General features: G+C 40.1%; 1 protein-coding gene across 4 annotated transcripts in view; it reads right to left on the bottom strand.

Annotated features, from left to right (window-relative positions):
* Oseg1 (intraflagellar transport protein Oseg1) overlaps positions 1–20,485 on the bottom strand; it is a 540,669-nt gene that overhangs the window by 117,084 nt on the left and 403,100 nt on the right. For all 4 annotated transcript variants that reach the window (XM_090387737.1, XM_090387735.1, XM_090387736.1 and 1 more), the window contains one exon: positions 2,456–2,556. In XM_090387737.1, the coding sequence (XP_090243863.1) occupies positions 2,456–2,556 (101 nt within the window). The remainder of the gene's footprint in view (positions 1–2,455; positions 2,557–20,485) is intronic.

The raw sequence follows: 20,485 nt of genomic DNA, 5'->3' as shown, positions 1-20,485 counted from the left end.
TAATAATCCAGCAATGCTTCTTTAACCAGTGCCTCCATTAATTTCCCTGGAACAAAAGTTAAACTAACAGGTCTGTAATTACCTGTGTCTCCCTTTGATCCTTCTTTGTGGATTGGGGTCACATTTGCACTTCTCCAGTCCACGGGTACCTCCCCTGAGTCCAGGGAAGCTCTCATAATTATGGCTAAGGGTTTGCTTACTTCCTTGGCACCTCCTTTAATATAACTGGTTAGATTCCATCCACCCCAGGTGCCTTTCTTGTGTTTATCTTCAACAATTTCTCCTCCACTTTACTCTCAGTTATTACAAGATTATCTAGCTTACTGCCAGAGTTGAATACACCTCTGGCATTCCCCTCCCTGAATAACTCCTCAGGTGTGAATGTCGATGCAAAATATTCATATAATTTGTTAGCTACCTCAGCAGGATCATCAACAGTTGAACCATCGATATCAAGTGGACCAATCTGATTCATCCCCTTACTTCTAGAGTTTACATAAGTAAAGAACTCTTTGCTGTTTTTCTTTGCGTCCTTTGCCAAAGATTTCTCGTAATCTGCCTTCGCCTGCCTAACCTCCTTTGTAACTTGTTACAGACCAGCTTATATCTATCATAGACTTCTGTGCCACATGTTAATTTATATGTATCCCCATGCATTTTTCTTCTCTGTCACATGTCTAATTAATTCATCTGACATCCATTTAGGCCTAAAACTTGAACAATATTTCTTTGTTGGTATGAAAAGCCCAGTAGCTTCCAAGATTAATTCTTTGAATGCTTTCCATTTTGAATTTGCTGTTGGTAACATCATCAGTTGGTTCTACCGTATAGAATTTAAATACTATTGCAGACCATCGTAGTCACCTTTACGAAAGCAAAAACTCTTCCCTTTACCCTTGATGGTAGTTACCTCTTTGAGTAAATCCCAGTTCAGCACACTGTGATCACTGCCACCTGTGGTTCCTTTATCTGCAGATTCTTGATGCATGAAGAATCACTCCTGATAATCAGATCAAGAATATTATTCCCTCTAGATGCCTGCTGAACATGCTGGTGTAGAAAACAATCATCCAATAAATCCACAAAAGACTTGCTAGTGTGTGAGTGACCAAACCACAAATTCCAGTCAATATCAGGGTAATTAAAATCCCTCATTATAAGACACTAATTTACTGGCCTACTCTATTTCTCTGCACAATTGCTCATCATACTCATCAGATTCATTAGGCCTATAACACACACACACACTCTCATTTTTCCTTTCCCAGTGCTTATGTCACACCAAACAGACTCAAAACGGCATTGTCTACCCACATCAATTGGATGCGCTTCCTTAGACTGTTTCTTAACTAAGAGCATAATCCCTCCTCCCTTCCTGTCCTGTCTATCCTTTCTATACATATTGTACTCTCCAAATTCCAGTTCTGCACTGCTTATGTCTGTGTGACACCATGTCTCTGATTTCCCAACACCTGCCTTTGATGTCTTGACTAGCACTCCTAGTCTATACTCATAGCATTGGTTTACATGCAAGTATACATGCACCTGTTTTAATCTTAGCTACCTTAACACAGCCCATGTATTTACTTGTTCCACTATGACTCCCAGCAGTTCTGGAAATTCCCATTGCCTTGCTTTCCAGGCTGCTGCTCAATTGCATTTCAATAGAAGTAGTGCAAGAATCACTTTTATCTTTGCTAGCGGCTACTGTTAATCTATTAGTCTTTGTATCCCCCCAAGCTAGCAGTTTTCCGAGCCACCTAACTCTGCCTCCATAGCATCAGGAAATATTCTTGCACCCTTTCTATTTAAGTGTATCCCATCCCCGTAGAAGCAGTCTCTCCTCTTAACAAGAACAGACCAAGCTGAGAAAAATTCTGTGTAAAAACTGGCAATTTACAATGTAGTTATTTAAAATTTGATTACAAAAATCAATTTCCAGTTCAGAAATATGAAGAAAGCAATCCTGCACTCCTATCAACAATTATATTTGTATTTAAGATTTGGTGCAAAAAAAAAAAAAAGTGATATTTCTCTCTTTTAGTGTTATTACTTATTAAACAAAATTCATAACTTAGTGCAAACATCTGTGGCAAATTTACAGCTATGTGAGGTGTAATGCTGTGTGAGTCAGTGACCAGTATGATGTTATATTATGTAAGTCAGTGACTTTATTGACTGTATGATTACATACAGTCAATAAAGTTAATAAACAAATAAACCAAATAGATAAATTGAAAAAACCATCCTAAATTGTTACATAATGTTGTTGATAGAAAATGCTACAGACTCTTTTAAGATTGGCAATTCATGCTTATTGTCCAAAATTTGGAAAACACAAAAGTGAGCAAATGAAAGGATGCTGTGAAATAACTATGCTGCAAATAGAACCAGAATAATCTGACTAAAAGTAAAATAATAATTGCTATTCAAGAGAAACAGTACTAAAGGATACACTCTCGATACCCCAGGAAAGTCATCTCCCATCATCTGATGCATTAAATAGCGTGCCATATTAAATAATGCTTCTGGAAAGAAAGATGTAAAGGGTTCTTCCTGAAAGAGATGATCATTTATAAATTCAATAATAAAAAATAAAAAAAACACAGCAGCAACAAGTAATAATAATAATAACTGACCTCTGCCTTAGGCAGAGGGGTCAGAGATAGTCTCCCACTGAGCAAAATAGGGTCCTTGGATATCATTATTCTTCTCTTTCTTGCTGATTCCCTTCTACTTCTCTCTCTCTCTCTCTCTCTCTCTCTCTCTCTCTCTCTCTCAGGGAAATGCAGGAATTTTTTTTTTTTTTTTTTTTCTTTCTGGTGCACATAAACCTCAGGCTTCCTTGAACAACAATAATAATAATAAGGCTCAAGGGGTAGAATTTTTTTCAGCCTGGTCTGTACTTGTTAACAGGAGAGACTGCTTCTACAGGGATGGGATACACTTAAATAGAAAGAGTGCAAGAATGTTTGCTGATGCTATCGAGGCAGTGTTAGGTGGGTCGGAAAACTGCTAGATTGGGGGGATACAAGGACTAATAGATTAACAGTAGCCACTGGCAGAGGTGAAAGTGATTCTTGCACTGCTTCTATTGGAATGAGCCGCAGCCTGGAAAATAAGATGCAGGATATTTCAGACCCTGCTCGGAATCATTGGGGTACAAGTAAACACATGGGTTGTGTTAGGGCAGCTCAGAAAAAGAACAGGTGCATGTATACTTGCGTGTACAACAATGCTAGGAGTTTAGTAAATAAATTTGATGAATTTGAGGTATTGCTCAAAACATCAAAGGCAGACATTGTGGGGATATCAGAGACGTGGTGTCACACAGACATAAGGAATGCAGAACTGGAATTTGGGGAGTACAATCTCTACAGAATGGACAGACAGGATAGGAAGGGAGGAAGGGTTATGCTATTAGTTAAGAAATACATAAAATCCAAGGAAGTGAAGCCAGTCGACATTGCTGGACAGTGCAGTGTCGAGTCAGTTTGGTGTGACATAAGCATTGAGAGATCAAAATTGAGAGTAGGAGTGTGCTATAAGCCTAATGACTCTGATGAGTATAATAAGAAACTGTACAGGGAAATAGAGTGGGCCAGTAAATCCGAGAGTCTTATAATGGGGGATTTTAATTTCCCAGATATTGACTGGAATGTGGGGGCTGGTCACTCACACACTAGCAAGGCTTTTTTGGATTTATTGGATGATTGTTTTTTACATCAGCATGTTCGGGAGGCAACTAGAGGGAGTAATGCTCTTGATTTGATTATCAGTAGTGATTCTTCATGCATTAAGAATCTGCAGGTAAATGAACCACTAGGTGGCAGCGATCACAGTGTGCTGAAGTGGGAATTACTCAAAGAGGTAATTACCATTAGGGGTAAAGAGAAGGGTTATTGCTTTCGTAAAGGCGACTACGATGGACTGAGACAGTATTTAAATTCTATACAGTGGGACCAACTGATGATGTTACCAACAGCAAATTCAAAATGGGAAGCATTCAAAGAACTTATCTTGGAAGCTACTAGGCTTTACATGCCAACTAAGAAATATTGTTCAAGGTTTAGGCCTAAGTGGATGTCAGATGAAATAATGAGACATATGGCAGAGAAGAAAAATGCATGGGATACATACAAATTAACACATGACACAGAAGCCTATGATAGATACAAGTTGATCTGTAACCAAGTTACAAAGGAGGTTAGGCAGGCGAAGGTAGATTACGAGAAATCTTTGGCAAGGGATGCAAAGAAAAACAGCAAAGAGTTCTTTACTTATGTGAACTCTAGAAGGAAGAGGATGAATCAGATTGGTCCACTTGATATCGATGGGTCAACTGTTGATGTTCCTGCTCAGGTAGCTAACAAACTAAATGAATATTTTGCATCGACATTCACACATGAGGAGTTATTCAACGAGGGGAATGCCAGAGGTGTATTCAACTCTGGCAGTAAGCTAGAGAATCTTGTAATAACTGAGAGTAAAGTGGAGGAGAAATTGTTGAAGATAAATACAAGAAAGGCACCTGGGGTGGATGGGATCTATCCAGTTATATTAAAGGAAGTAAGCAAACCCTTAGCCATAATTATGAGAGCTTCCTTGGACTCAGGGGAAGTACCCATGGACTGGAGATGTGCAAATGTGACCCCAATTCACAAAGGAGGGTCAAAGGGCAACACAAGTAATTATAGACCTGTTAGTTTAACTTCTGTTCCTGGAAAATTAATGGAGGCACTGGTTAAAGAAGCACTGCAGGATCATCTAGACAAGACTTCAGTTATAGCTCCAACACAGCATGGTTTTGCTAAGGGGAAGTCTTGCCAGACCAATTTGATTGGATACTATGATGCAGTCACAAAAGAACTGGATGCAGGGAATAAATTTGATATTATATAATTGGATCTTAGAAAGGCTTTTGATACTGTTGCACATGGAAGACTGCTGCACAAATTGGAGCAGTGTGGCATTGGAGGCAAATTGCTGCTATGGATAAAGGGGTGGTTGAGGGGGAGAAGACAGAGAGTGGTAATCAATGGAGACTGCTCATCATGGAATAATGTTATTAGTGGAGTCCCTCAGGGTTCAGTATTGGGTCCATTATTGTTTTCTGTATTTATAAATGATATTGATGATGGTATATCAAGCTTAATGTCCAAGTTTGCAGACTACTGACACTATGCTACTGCAACAGGATCTGGAAAGGTTGAGCAGATGGGCTGAGAGGTGGCAAATGAAGTTTAACATTGACAAATGTAAAGTACAACATATGGGAAACAGCAACCCCAGAGCAATGTATCAACTCTGTACACGGACAGTGGTAGAGAATGAAAGGGACCTGGGGGTGGTTGTGCAGGCAGATATGAAGTTTTCTGAGCAGTGCATACGGGCTGCAAGCATAGCTCATGGTGTATTGTCAATGATATATAGGAATTTTTCTGGCAGTGATAAGGAGGTGATTATTCCCTTGTATAAGGCAATGGTCAGGCCACACCTAGAGTACTGTATACAGGTCTGGAGGCCTCATTTCAAGAAAGATGTAGAGATGCTGGAATGAGTACAGAGAAGAGCAACAAGATTAGTGAATGGAACAAAGGGGTGCTCTTACGAAGAAAGGCTTAAGTTTTGCAAATTACATTGACTGGAGACTAGGCACCAGCGAGGTGATCTGATAGAGGTATGTAAAGCCTTGAATGGTTTGAGCATTCTCAATGCTGATGGGATTCTTCCTCTTTCTCAGAATAATCACCTGAGAGGGCATAAATTCAAATTGAGGAAAGACAGAGGTAGGATAGACGTGAGGAAATTTGCCATTAGCCAGTGGGTGGTTGGTTGGTGGAACAGACTTCCATCCCTTGTCGTGGAAGTTGATAGCCTAAATAAGTTTAAGGCTCAGCTGGACAGGTATTTCGAACGAACAGAGGGTTGAAGTGGAAGTAGTTATTTTTTATTTATTTATTTATTTTATTATTTTTTTTTTGGCTGATGCTGCATAAGCCTGCTTTCTTGCATCAAATGCCTCTACTAATGCTAATAATAATAATACTACATAGCAAGTAGTTGGAACGATACCTAGATATTCAGGTCACCGAACAGCAATTAGCTGACCAAAGAAGGACCATTGTCACGAAGAACCTAATAGCTCCTGCCATCTTGGAAAAAATCAAGCAGGATGTGAGCAATCAACTGCAATGCACAAAGAATATGGTCAATATGGTCAACCAGAGGAGGAAGAGCAAGAAGAAATATAACCCAGAGTAGCCTAAGTTGATAGAGACGAAGTCATGCTATCCAGAATAGAAGCCGAGTGGAAGGCCCTAACAGAATTCGAAGGAATGGACCCCACAAGAACGCACCTGATACCTAAAGCAGAGGCCAAATAAAATCCTGTGGAGAATAACAGACCACCTCAATCGGCAAATAATGCCACATTACCTTGACAACGATCGTGCAATGCTGGAGGCTATCCACACAGCCTCCAGCTTCTTTTCCATTAATCTTGGAAATTAATTTCCATTAAACTTGTTTCTTTTCCATTAATCCTAGTAGCTGCCATAGTAGCTACTAGGATTAATGGAAAACAAACAAGTGACCACCAGCAGAAGAACTGAAAACAGAATGAACTGCCAGCCTGGGAAAGACGACTTCAGCAGAAGAAAGAAGAATTAAGAGTCAAGATAGGTCAGTTGTTTGTTTGTTTGTTATTTGGTTTTTAGAAGCATTATCAACTAAGGCCATATTGCTCTGGGAATATGCGGTGGTCATTCCCTGCATCCTCTATTTGGTGGTGATGGGCTCGAACCCCGGTCTAATCAAGAAGCGTGTGCTACGCAGTACAGCTCCTTCCCACCTGGCTACAGAGGCGTGCCAATAGGTCAATTGACCCAGTACCAACAGGGTAACAGAAGTAAGAAATTGATTGGAACAGTGAAGAGCATCCTCAAGAGAGACAGCGCCCACAACAAACACGAGACCAGAAATCAGAGAATACTTGGACACATTGAAGCAGAACCTCCTCGCATTCAGCAAGAGACTACACAGACACAAAGAGAGCTCGCAGAGGAAAATAAATAACTGAATCTTCAATGAGGACCAAAGAGCCTTCTACAGGAAACTGGGTGAAGATGAGAAAGCAGGAAACGGACCACCCGAGAAGAAGACGATCGAGGAGTTCTGGGGAAATATATGGAGCAGTGAAGTAAGACATAACAGAAGAACACCCTGGATAGAAGTAGAACAGAAGAAAACCAAGGACATACACATAAAAGACAGGAGAGAGAGAGTGGGAGATTTAAGAAGAAGAAGTAAAACAGTCGATCAGGAACACCCACAACTCACGAGCCCCAGGAATTGATAACATCCACAACTACTGGTACAAGAAGCTCACCTTCACACACAAGCACCTAGCGGACCAGTTCACTCGAATGATAAGGCAACCGGAGACAATCCCGAAGTTTCTCACTGAAGGAGTCGCATATCTCAAGCCGATGATACAAGAAACCTGTCGAAATACAGACCAATCACCTGCCTCACAATGATGTACAAGATCCTTACCAGCTGCATAACCAAGAAGATATCAGACCACTTAGAGAGTCAGAACATAATGGCCAAACAGCAGAAAGGATGCAAGGAGCAATTAACCATAGATGCCACAGTTATGGAGCATGCTTACAAGAAGCACCACAACCTATACATGGCCTAGATCGATTACTGCAAGGCTTTCAACTCCATACCTCATAGCTGGCTAATAGAGACCCTGAAGATCTACAAGGTCAATCCAATAGTGACAAACTTCCTAGGAGCAACAATGGCGAAATGGAGTACCACCATTAAGGTCGAGAACATCACAACCAGGCCAATCCCCATTAGAAGAGCAATCTTTCAGGGAGATGCTATCAGCCCACTGTGGTTCTGTCTAGCATTCAACCTGCTATCCACCATGCTTAACGGCAGCAAGTATGGATATAACTTCAAAGAAGGAAGAAAGAACCTGTACACCCTCACCCACCTGATGTACATGAATGACATCAAGCTCTATGCAGCAACCGAGAAGCAACTACTCCGGATCACCAAAGAATTCAGCAAGGACATCAAGATGGAATTTGGTCTAAATAAATGCAAAACCCACACACACACTGCACCAGGGAAAATTATTTAGCCGAAACTACCAGTTGCTGACTGGTAAAGATATCGAAGCTATGACAGAAGGAGAGACCTACAAATACTTAGGGATGATGCAGGCTCAGCAGTTATATCACAGAGGCGTGCAAGGAAATCAAGAAGTGCCTGACTGAAAAATATCATCAGCTCAGAAGCCTGCTGAAAGCAAAGTTGAATGGAGGGAACACAATTAAAGCCATAAACACCTATGCAGCTCCAGTACTAACATACACCTTCGGGGTCATAGATTGGACTAACACCAAGCTAGAAGATATCATGCAAAAGACAAGGACAATGATGACCAAGAGCCGCCAACACCACTCGAAGTCAGCAGTGGAGAGACTAACAATAACTCGGAAAGAGGGAGGAAGGGACCTCTGATAGAGCAACAGAAAACAGCGATAGTTAACCTGAAGAATTACTTCAAGAACAACACAGCACCACTTCATCAGGCCATAAGGAAGATAGATAAATGGTATATCCCACTCAACCTAAGCAAAGAACCCCCTCCCGCCCAGATAGTACAAGAAACGAAGTTAGAAAGATGGGCAAAGAAGACACTCCACGGCAGACACTATAATGACCTCCATCAAGATCATATCAATAACACTGTTTCCAATGCATTGCTCACAAACGGGACACTCTTCCCCAAGACTGAAAGATTCATGCTGGCCATCCAAGACCAAGTAATCAATACCAGAAACTAAGAAAATACATCACAAAGGAATGTTAAATGACACATGTCGATGATGCCACCTGGCCGCAGAAACGATCCAACACATCACCGTGGGGTGCAAGGTCATCACCCAGAGTGAGTACACTGATAGACACGACCAGGTAGCCAGGATAATACATCAGAAGCTAGTGAGGAAATGCCAGTTGTGAAAAGAAAGTGTACCATACTATAAGTACGAATCCCAGGCAGTACTAGAGATCCGAACCCAGAAGCTGTACTGGGATTGCGCCATAATAATGGATAAGATCATCCCGCACAACAGACCAGACATAACCCTTGTGGACAAGATGGAAAAGGCTACCTATCTGATTGACAGCGGTGCCCAACACTAGCTATGTCCAGAAAATCCACGAGGAAAAAATTAGGAAGTACATGAACCTGAGACATGAGGTCAAGGAGATGTGGCATATGCAAGAATCAACCATCCCGATCATCGTGTCAACCACCAGTATGGTGCCAAAGACTCTACATAGCAGCCTAGCAGCAATAGGTCTCCCAGAGAACACCTATAAGGAACTCCAGAAAGTTGCAACCCTGAACACCTATAGGATAGTCAGAGATTTCCTCAACCAACAGTAACACCACACATTACAACCACCATGTGCACTTGGTAGCAGTATCCGCCAAGGAGTGGAATCCCCCAGTCAGGAAGAAATAATATAAGAGCAACAATAATAATAAACATTGGTGCTGTCTACCATGTGGCTATCACAACTGAAGGACAAGACCACCCATCCCAACCATTTGGAAGTGCTTCCTGTGCAGCTGCACTAGTGACCACCCAAGAAAAAAGAAGCCAACACATGAAGTGGAGCATTGAAATGAATATACTGATCGTGCAAGCATACTACAAAGTAACAAAGCTAAAGACAGACATGACAGTGTACACATCTGTCACAACTACACACCAAGTGGTTGGAAAGATTCTTGACTGTTCAGGCAGGTCACTGAACAGCAAATAGCAGACCAGAGATGGACCATCATCACAAAGAACCTGATAGCTTCTGTAATCTTGGAAAAAATCAGGTGGGACGCGAGTGATCAAATGCAAACAACAACGAATATGGACACAGTGGAACCAGAACTGGAGGACAAACAGAAAGTACAAGAATAACAATCTGGAGCAGCTGAAGTGGAAAGAAACAAGGTCATGATAATCAGAATAATAGCAGGAAGAGTAGAAGAAAGTGCTAGCAGAATTCAAGGGAATGGATCGATCCCACAAAGACCCACACCATACCAAAGCAGCAGAGACCCAACAGAATCCTCTGGCAAATTGCAGACCACCTCAAATCAGCAAATAATACCGGATTACTTCAACAACAACAAAGTAACACTAGACACCATCCACACAGCAAATTATGGTGCTGCTGTAGCAACCACAAAGATGAACAGAAGAAAAACCATACATGCAACAGAAAATAAAATGCAAAGACAAGGAACCAGCAGTCTGGGGAAGAAGGCTACAGCAGAAGATAGAAGAGATAACAGTGAAGAAAAGCCAACTGATCCAGTACCAATGTGGTAAGAACAGAAATAAGAAGATGATCAGAAAAGTGAAGACCACCCTCAAGAACAAAAACATACTCAGCACACCAATAATCAGAGGATTAAAGAATACCTTTATGTTGTCAAGCAGAAAATCCTGACTATCAGTAAAAGACTTCACTTTTACAGGAAGTGTGTCCAGAGGAAAACAAACAACAGGATATTTGATGAAAACCACAGAGCAGAAAAATTGGACAACAGGAGGAGGAGAAGAAAGGCAAAGGACCCGACTCAACCATTAAGCACTAGAGGAGGTCCTGGGGCAATCTGTGGAGCAGGTTAATCATAACAGTTAAAGAATACCTTTATGTTGTCAAGCAGAAAATCCTGACTATCAGTAAAAGACTTCACTTTTACAGGAAGTGTGTCCAGAGGAAAACAAACAACAGGATATTTGATGAAAACCACAGAGCAGAAAAATTGGACAACAGGAGGAGGAGAAGAAAGGCAAAGGACCCGACTCAACCATTAAGCACTAGAGGAGGTCCTGGGGCAATCTGTGGAGCAGGTTAATCATAACAGTTGTGCCCCCCCCCCCAAGGAGAAATCTAGAAATGAAGAACATACAAGTGAATGGAGAATCTGGAGGAAAAGGTACAACAGTCGATTATGAAGTTCCACAACTGGGAAACCCCAGGATTAGAAGTTCCCCAAGAAGCTCAGTTGCGTGTGCGTGCGTGCGCACGCACACACACGAGCAGTTCACCCAGATAATAATGCTGGAATAGAGACCCCCCCCCCCCTATTTACAAACTATACTGAGGCCATGCTATAATAATGGACAAGACAATGCTGCCAAAGCAAGACATAACCCTAATTGACAAGAAGGAAATGGCTACATACCTGATTGACATAGCAGTGCCAAACATCAGCAACCTCCAGAAAACCAATGAGGAAAAGATCAGTAAGTGCACTGACCTTAGACAGAAAGTCAAAAAAATGTGGCATGAAGAACAAGTAATGAATATCCCAATCATTGGCATAGCATCAAAGATGCCCCCAAAAAGAACCTAATAGAAATAGACCTCCCAGAGAACACCTATATGGAACTCCAGAAAGCCATGATCCTGAACATATGTAGGATAATTAGAGAGTTTGTTGAACAACAGTAATAATAATAATAGTAACCCAACACAACCAATCACCCTATGCACTTGGTAGCAGTACCCATCACGGGGTGGAAAATTCTCATAAAGGAGAAAAAGATGTGTTTTTTTTTTTTTTTTTTTTTTTTAATAATAATACATAAACTCAGCTGATGCAGTAGATGAATTTAACAGGTACTTTTCATCAAAATTAACAAATGAAAGACCATTCATGGTGGAGAAGCTGTGTGATTTCCACAGAGAAGCACAAGATAAGTGATATTGAAATTTCAGAAGATTATTTATCAGAAAAACTTCTAGGATTAAGGAGAGGTTCCTTTAATTGATGGATATATCCAGTAATTTTGCGAGAGAAAGTGAGGAATCTATTTATAATATCATTAAAGATTAATTATGAGCGTATCACTAGAATCTGGAGAGATTGGATCAGAGAAGTGCCAATGTATCACTAAAACATAAATGCAGTTCTCCGTGTGAAGTGGGCAACTACTGACCAGTCATTCTGATTTTGGTGACTGGGAAATGAATCAAGAGTGCAGTACAAGACCATTTAGACAGGCAAATATCTGAAGGAAATACAGCAGGGTTTTGTAAAGGAAAAATGTTTAACCAACCTGCTTAGCTATTTTGACAGAGTCACTCATGAGCTCTTTTGACATTGTGCACTTGGACTTCAGCAGAGCATATGACTAAGTCCCACATAACAGATTATTTTACGATAAATAAATCTTTATTGCAATGTAATAACACAACCCTTCACAACAAATGACCAGGGGGTTTTTCACAATGGAAAGAGAAAAACAAGAAATGAATTAGGTCTAGAGGCTCACATCAAAATCCAATGTCTCTAGGCTCCTGGTGACAAATTTCATCAGGAGCCTAGAGACATTGGTTCCTGGTGACAAATATTATGTGCAAGAGATTTAAGTTTAAGATTATCAGTAAGGATTCATTACATATCATACTGATATATCATTTGATATCAACTTTTTACATATTTTATACATATCATTTGATTTTTACATCATTTTTTACATTGACTTCCATACCAGGGGTAAAAGTCCATTAGTCCAGATGAGTCCTGGAGATTATGATCTATTCCAGGAACTGTTATGTGGACAAAGATTTCTGTCTTTAGAAGTGCTGAGCGCAGCCGTGATCCGATACTACAAAGAGCTTAACATCAGAAGACATAAGGCATGAAGGAGAATATTCTGAAGGTTTTTAATGTAAATTATGTTATAAAATACATTTGTTTTAAATTAAATACTTTTGGGCTAATCCTCATAAATCTATCACAGGATCATCAATTTCACTTTCTATAAATAGCTGTGATCCAAATTTGTGAATTTCTTTATTACAAAAGTTTATATCACTCTCTAGATCACAAATGGCAAATTTGGAATCTGATGGAATAGGCTCAAGAACAAACAGTGATACACAGTGATACACAGTGATACCAGTAGTTCAGGTCTATGGGCTACTGGCCTTATAGCTGAAGTAATGTTGAGGAGGTACACAATGAACAACTTTTCTTTGCATTATCACTTGCTACTTTATAGAACAAAAGTAGAGTCATTAATATGATCCTGAAGTTACGATACCACAGGAATGACAACACATTTCCACAATCACAAGCTATCAATAAACTTACAAGTCCACCAACAAATTTAAGGAAGATGGGGAGGCAGACTTTTAACTTGGTCACATAATTTAATTCCAAAACAAGCAGCATATGCAAATTATTACAAATCATGTTATATCTTACCTTTGTTTTGTCACTACATAATTAGCACAAATGGAGCAAAATATATCTGGATTGTTACCAGAACCAAGAGTTGATGTTCAAACGTCAGAATATGAAAATTATATTAGAAGCAGAAAATAGTTAACAAAACTGCAAGAGAAAATAATTGAATTAAAAATGGATACTGATTGTGGAAAAACCACTTCACAGCTTTATACAGCAAACTGATTTGCAATCACAAATTGTCTAAACAAGTTTGGACAAATCTATACCTATCAGTTATAAAGGAAGTAGTAAGCATATCATGGATGCACAAAATCTGCATATAAGAAAACCATCCATCATACTTTTTTAAAAAAACATAATAGGTAAAAAGAGAAAGGATTTCCAGAATTAGCACTAAAAGTACACCAAGAAATTCCATGAATTTTGAAAAGATCAAATACTACACAAACCAATATTATTGTTTTTCTAGTGCAATAAGCCAGTTCGGAATGATACTGGAAAAACAAAAATGAGTGTAGGTGTGTTATAAGTGTTACAGAGACTGGAAAGTTAATCACTCACACGATAGCAAGAATTTTGTAGATTTATTGGATGACTTTTTTTCTTGAGCAGCAAGTTACAGATGCAATAAGTAAAAGCAATATTCTTTTATTATTATTATTAGCCACATGGTGCAAGGAAGCCTGAAGCTTATGCTGCACCAGCCAAAAAAAAAAAAAAAAAAAACTTCCCAAGTTACATTGAGAGAGAGAGAGAAGTAGAAAGGAATCGCCAAGAAGGAGAAGGATGATGATATCCAGCTCAGGACCCTGGGTGTGCCAAGCCCATAACTCACCATATGTGAGCCCCTGGGGTGATTTTTTTTTTATTTATTTATTTTTTTTTTATCACGTTATAAGTGTGATTCTTCATACATTAATAATCTGCAAGTAAAAGGCCCACTGGTGGCAGTGGTCACAGTGAACTGATGTGGCATTTATTTAAAGACAAACCTACTGTCATGGGTATACTTCTGCTTTCATAAGGGTGACTACAGTGGTCTCCGACAGTTTTTAAATTCTATGCAGTGGAACCAACTGATGATGTTACCAACAGAAAATTTAAATGGAATTCAGGAAAGCAATTGTAAAAGCTAGTAGGTTTTTCATTGTTTATTTGTTTTCATTCGCTTAGTTGCAGCCAACTTTGGGAGACTATTGGTGAGCTGCCTCCATATTGTCCGGTCTTCAAGAACTTCTTTCAAGTTCTTCATGCTCATGCCAGTGTCGCTCTTAATGGTATCAAGCCAGCATGTTCTTTGCCAACCTCTTCCCCCTGTTCCACTGACCTTTCCTAGCATTATCGATTTTTTCAATGAGTTAGATCACATTACATGACTGAAATTGGTGAATTGTAGCTTGCTGATCTTGGCATCCAGTGATGTTTCTGGCTTTATGCAATCCAAAACGTCTCTGTTCGTAACTTTTGCTATCCATGGTATGCTTAGCAGTTTTCTCCAGGAACAGAGTTCAAAAACGTGAATTTTTCTTCTGCCTACTTTTTTCATTGTCCTTGAGGTTGTCACAGACATTCTCTCTGATATGCCAGACAAGAGGCACTTGCTACCTGGGAGTCTAAAAGGCTGATGGAACTGATATTTGGGTGACACTCAAGTCAAGTGGACCCTATTTCGGCGAAGTCCGGACGGTCTGTGATAGCCAAATCCTCTATTTGCACCTCCACAATGTTCGGACTGTTAGTAATCCTGGGTATAACCTCCATGCACAAGTACATGGTGGGTGACCACCCAGGTGTGAACCAATGTAAGCAGGGGTCGAGGTGTGTTGCCCACACCACATGGAGGAATGTCGCCCCTCTATGTTACTAGACAGTACAAGTTGTAGATGACTCTCATCAACTGGTGCAATACCACCACTTTGCTAATTGGAGGCTTGAAGTGGTGGCACCCATGTTTAGTCTCTAGAGCTAAGTTCCAGTCAACCTTTCCCTATCTCTTCCATCATGCAGTATGATTGATGACTTTTGAGGTTATGATTAAAATCGTGGCGAGATCCAATATTCCTTACATTTTGAGGGTACAGCTCTAAAACAGTGTTCGCAGGCCGGCCGCTAGTTAGTACACCAGACCGAACCTATTGGTAACTCTCTAGGAAGCTTACAGATCAGCTAGTGTATAATCTTGCTACCTCTACTCTGCCAGATAGTGACTGGGGGAGGTCCGAGTAGTGTGTATGCAGGGAGCATTGTCGAGGCCACGTTATGTAAAGGATCTGGGTATATTCTTACCATGTGTCTGCCATATCCAAAAGTTTCATTACTTCATACAGCATGTCCCACCCACTTTTTCTTACTTATCTGCTTTTTCTTAATTTAATAGAGCAAGCTTATCTGCGAAAAGATCTAAACCTCCCAAGCACTTCCTAATTCATTTCTCAAATATACGTGGTCTCAATTCTAATCTTAACGATGTCCATTTCCACTTGCAGTCTTCCAAACCCCATGTGCTTTTTCTGATAGAATCTCAGTTATCAGTTGATTCAACTACTGCTCATCTCAGATGCCCAAATTATTCGTTGTATGATTCCTTTAGCCTCAAAAATGGTACTTGTGCATATGTCCATTCTGATATTCCCTGTCAGAGACTTGGTAATTTGGAATCTCCTCTTTTCGATCTCCTCTGGATTAAAATCTCTCTACCTCATTGTGTCAAATTCATCTGTTGTCTCTAACATTCTGCCAATTCCACTAATCACTTGGAGCTCTTTGACTTCCTCTCTTTGCAACTTGACTTTCTCTAGTCCAACTTTCCTAACAGTGAGGTAATTTTTCCTTGGTAATTTTAATGTTCACAATTCCAGCTGGCTTCCATTTTCTAGTCACACCGACCCAGCTGATCAAGATGCTGAAGCTTTTGCAATTACTAATGACCTTCCACAGATTGTTCATTTACCTACAAGAATACTGGACAATCCTAATCCTACAGCCAACATGCTTGATCTTTTTCTCATTAACAACCCTTCTAAGAACACGGCCCGAAGTGAGAGGTCCTTTAGGCACTTCAGATCACAACTTGGGTGATTGTCTCTTCTCCAATGGAGCCTTTATCTCATGGCTATTCCCAACCTCGTGTTGTTTGGCATTACAAGAATGCAAAATGGGATGACCTGCGAGATTTCTTTTCTTCTTTTCTTTGGTCGGATTACTGTTTCAAAACTTCTGATGTCAACGTTGCTCAGATCGTGTCAGTGAAATTATTCTTGCAGGAATGGAATCCTTTATCCCACACTCCACTTTAAAATTTCGTCCTTTATCTAAATCTTGGTTTTCCAATAAATGTGCTAAGGCTGTTCAAGAAAAGAATGTTGCATATCGTAATTGGCTTGTTTCTAATTCTTCAGTTTCATTTTCTTCCTACGCCAAAGCTCGCAACAATTGTAAAGCAGTTATTAATCAGTCCAAACTAGAGTTAGAACAGGCTAAGAGAAGAAAGCTTGCTTCTTGCCCTAATGGTAGCCAAGCATTCTGGTCCCCTGCCAAAGCTATTGGCTGCAACTTTTCCCATCTCTGCTCCCACCTCTATCCAAACCAGACTTCTACTGTCACTTCAGCCAAGGATAAAGCTGACCTGATAGCATCCCATTTTTATTATAACTCATATATTAATGATCTTGGTAAAGCACCTCCCACCATTCCCAACACGCTCCATTCAATGCCTCCTTTTTTTTTCCGTCAAAAGGATGTCAGAAGGATTTTGATGAATCTTGATGCTAAGAAAGCTACAGGTCCTGATGGTATTTCTCCACTTGTTCTCAAAACCTGTGCTCCTGAATTTACTCCTATTCTTTGCTGCCTTTTTTCACTTTCTTATTCCAAAGGTGTTTTTCCTTCTGCTTGGAAATTTGCTCATATCCAGCCAGTTCCTAAAAAGGGAGAAAAATCCCTCCAATCCAATTATTGTCCCATTGCAATCACTTCTACTCTTTCTGAAGTAAGGGAGAAATCAATTAACCGCCAACTCTTAAGCTACCTAGAAACCTTCTGTCTGATCAACGATCGCCAGTATGGATTTCGTCAGTGTCGATCCACTGGTGATGTTCTGGCTTATGTTACCCATTTATGGACTAATTCAATGAAAAGGTTCGGTGAAACACAAGTAGTTGCTCTTGACATCTCAAAGGCTTTCGATTGTGTTTGGCAGAAAGGTCTTCTAAACAAGCTTCCATCTTATGGTTTGCCAACTGTTTTTAGTAATTGGTTATCCGGATAACAGTTCTCTCTCTCTGAGCGCTCACTGAGGGTGATGGTAGATGGCCCTCTGTCTTCTAACTTTTCGACGAATGCCGGTATTCCCCAAGGTTCAGTTTTTTCCCCCACTCTTTTCCTCTTGTATATTAATGACCTTCTTCCATTGACTGGAAATTCTATCCATAGTTTTGCCGATGATAGCACACTGCATTTCACTTTCCATTTTGAGAAACTTTGCCCTGTTCAATCAGCTTCAACTTCTCCAAAATCTGCTATCAATTCCTTAAATACCGATCTTCACATAATTCTCCAGTGGAGCAAAGACAACTTAGTTGATTTCAACCCTTCTAAAACTCAGTCTTGTCTTATATCTCATAAAAAGGATTCTTCTGCTCCTATGCTTATCTTTAGTGACACTCCGATTTCTCGGCAAAATGATATATATCTTTTGGGGATTACCCTGACTTCTAATCTCTCTCTTGGCACAATCACATTACAAATATTGCTTACTCTGCATCTAAAAAACTTGGTTTTCTCTTTTGCTCTCGGCGTTACTTTTCTTCCAACAGCTGCTCACTCTGTATAAATCGCAAATCCGCCCTGCCATGGAATATTGTTCCCACATGGGGTGGTGTCCCCAAAACCTCTCTCAGGCTTCTTGATTCCATTCAGAAGAGGGCAGTTAGGTTAATTAATGATTCATCTCCAACAGAGTCTCTCCATTCGCTGTCTCATAGACGTACTGTTTCTGCTGCATGCCTCTTCTACAGATACTTCCATGGGCACTGTTCTTCTGAATTGGCTTCTATATTCCCACTCTCTCTCTCTTGCAAAATAGTCCGAACACGTGCCGCCACCAGCCAACATCCATTTACTGTCCAACTTCAAACTCACAGAACCAACTTTTCATCTTCCTCATTTATTCATTCAACTGCCACTTTCTGAAACAACCTTCCTTCATATGTATTTCCTGAAAATAACAATCTACAGAAGTTCAAGTCCAATGTTCAACAAATATCTTCTTTCGTCTTCTCAACCTCCAACCCAGGCATGGTACTAAGTACTGTAGGTTCTAATACCTCTCATGTTTGGGGTTTACATATAAAAAAAAAAAAAAAAAAAACCACCTCTCTGTTCGTAACTTTTGCTGTCCATGGTATGCTTAGCAGCTTTCTCCGGTGCCAGAGTTCAAAAACGTCATTATTTCTTCTGCCTACTTTCTTCATTGTCTAGCTTTCACACACATTAACCATTCTAATCTTCGTTGTAAGACTGATGTCTTTGTCTTTCCAGATCTTTTCCATGCTCATCATTGCTATGTGGCCAAATGAAATTCTTCTTTTAAATTTAGGGCCAGACTCTTTCCCCATCAATGGATCTTAGATTCAAGTAAGATGAAGTCCCAGAGAGATTCGACCTCTTCAGTGTCAATTTAATTTTAACTTCTTCAGTCCCAGCTGTTGTCATAATTTTTGTTTTCTTGATATTAAGCTGTAGTCTCACTTTTTTGCTCTCATTTTTAACCATTAAAATCAATTGTATTAGATCTTCATCATTTCCTGCAAGCAGAGTGGTATCATCTGCATATCTTAATATTGATCTTTCTGCTGCCAATTTTTTTAGCATTAGTATTAGCATTAGTAGAGCATATGATGCAAAAAAGCAAGCTTATGCAGCATCAGCCAAAAAAAAAAAAAAAACGCTCCCATTTCACCTCTCTGTTCGTTCCAAATACCTGTCCAGCTCAGCCTTAAATTTATTTAGGCTATCAACATCCAGAACAAAGGATGGAAGTCTTTTCCACCAACCAACTACCTGCTGGCTAAAGGAAAACTTCTGCACATCTATCCTTCATCTCTCTTTCCTCAATTTGAATGTATGCCCTCTCAGGTGATGATTCTGAACAAGAGGAAGAACCCCATCAGCATTGAGCATGCTCAAACCATTCAAGACTCCAGACACCTCAATCAGATCACCTCGCAAGTGCCAGGTCTCCAGACACTGTAATCTGCAAAACTTAAGCCTTTCTTCATAAGAGCAACCCTTTGTTCCATTCACTAACCTTGTTGCCCTTCTCTGTATTCATTCCAACAGCTCTACATCCTTCTTAAAATGAGGCCCCCAGATGGTACTCAAGGTGTGCCTAACCATTGCCTTACACAAGGGGATAACCACCTCCTTATCCCTGCTAGAAAAATTCCTGTATATCATTGACAAGACATCATGAGCTACTCTTGCAGACCATCTGCACTGCTCAGAATACTTCATATCTGCCTGCACAATCACCCCCAGGTTCTTTTCGTTCTCTACCACTGTCAGTGTAGTACCACAGAGTTTATACGTTATTCTGGGGTTACTGCTTCCAATATGTAGTACTTTACATTTGCCAATGTTAAACTACATTTTCCACCTCAGCCCATCTAATCAACTTTTCTAGATCTTGTTGAAGCAGCGTACTGTCATTAGTGTCCTTAACAACCGTGGAAACCTTCGTATCATGTGCAAACTTGGACATTAAGCTTGATATACCATCATCAATATCATTTATAAATACAGAAAACAATAATGGACCCAACACTGAACCCTGAGGGACTCCACTAATAATGTTAGTCCACGATGAGCAGTGTCCATTGATTACCACTCTGTCTTTTCCCCCCTCAACTATCCCTTTATCCATAGCAGCAATTTGCCTCCAATGTCACACTGCTCCAATTTGTGCAGCAGTCTTCCGTGTGCTACAGTATCAAAGGCCTTTCTAAGATCCAAATATATGATATCAAAGTTATTCCTTGCATCCAGTTCCTTTGTGACCACATCAAGTATCCAATCAAACTGGCCAGGCAAGACTTTCTCTTAACAAAACCATGCTCTGTCCGAGCTATAACTGAATCTTGTCTAGATGATCCTGCAGTGTTTTAACCAGTGCCTCCATTA

The sequence above is a fragment of the Mastigoproctus giganteus genome, chromosome 13 (genome assembly GCF_048544385.1).
Source record: "Mastigoproctus giganteus isolate SK-2022 chromosome 13, ASM4854438v1, whole genome shotgun sequence".
Taxonomy (NCBI): Eukaryota; Metazoa; Arthropoda; class Arachnida; order Uropygi; family Thelyphonidae; genus Mastigoproctus; species Mastigoproctus giganteus.
This window is presented reverse-complemented; position numbering and strand designations above follow the sequence as displayed.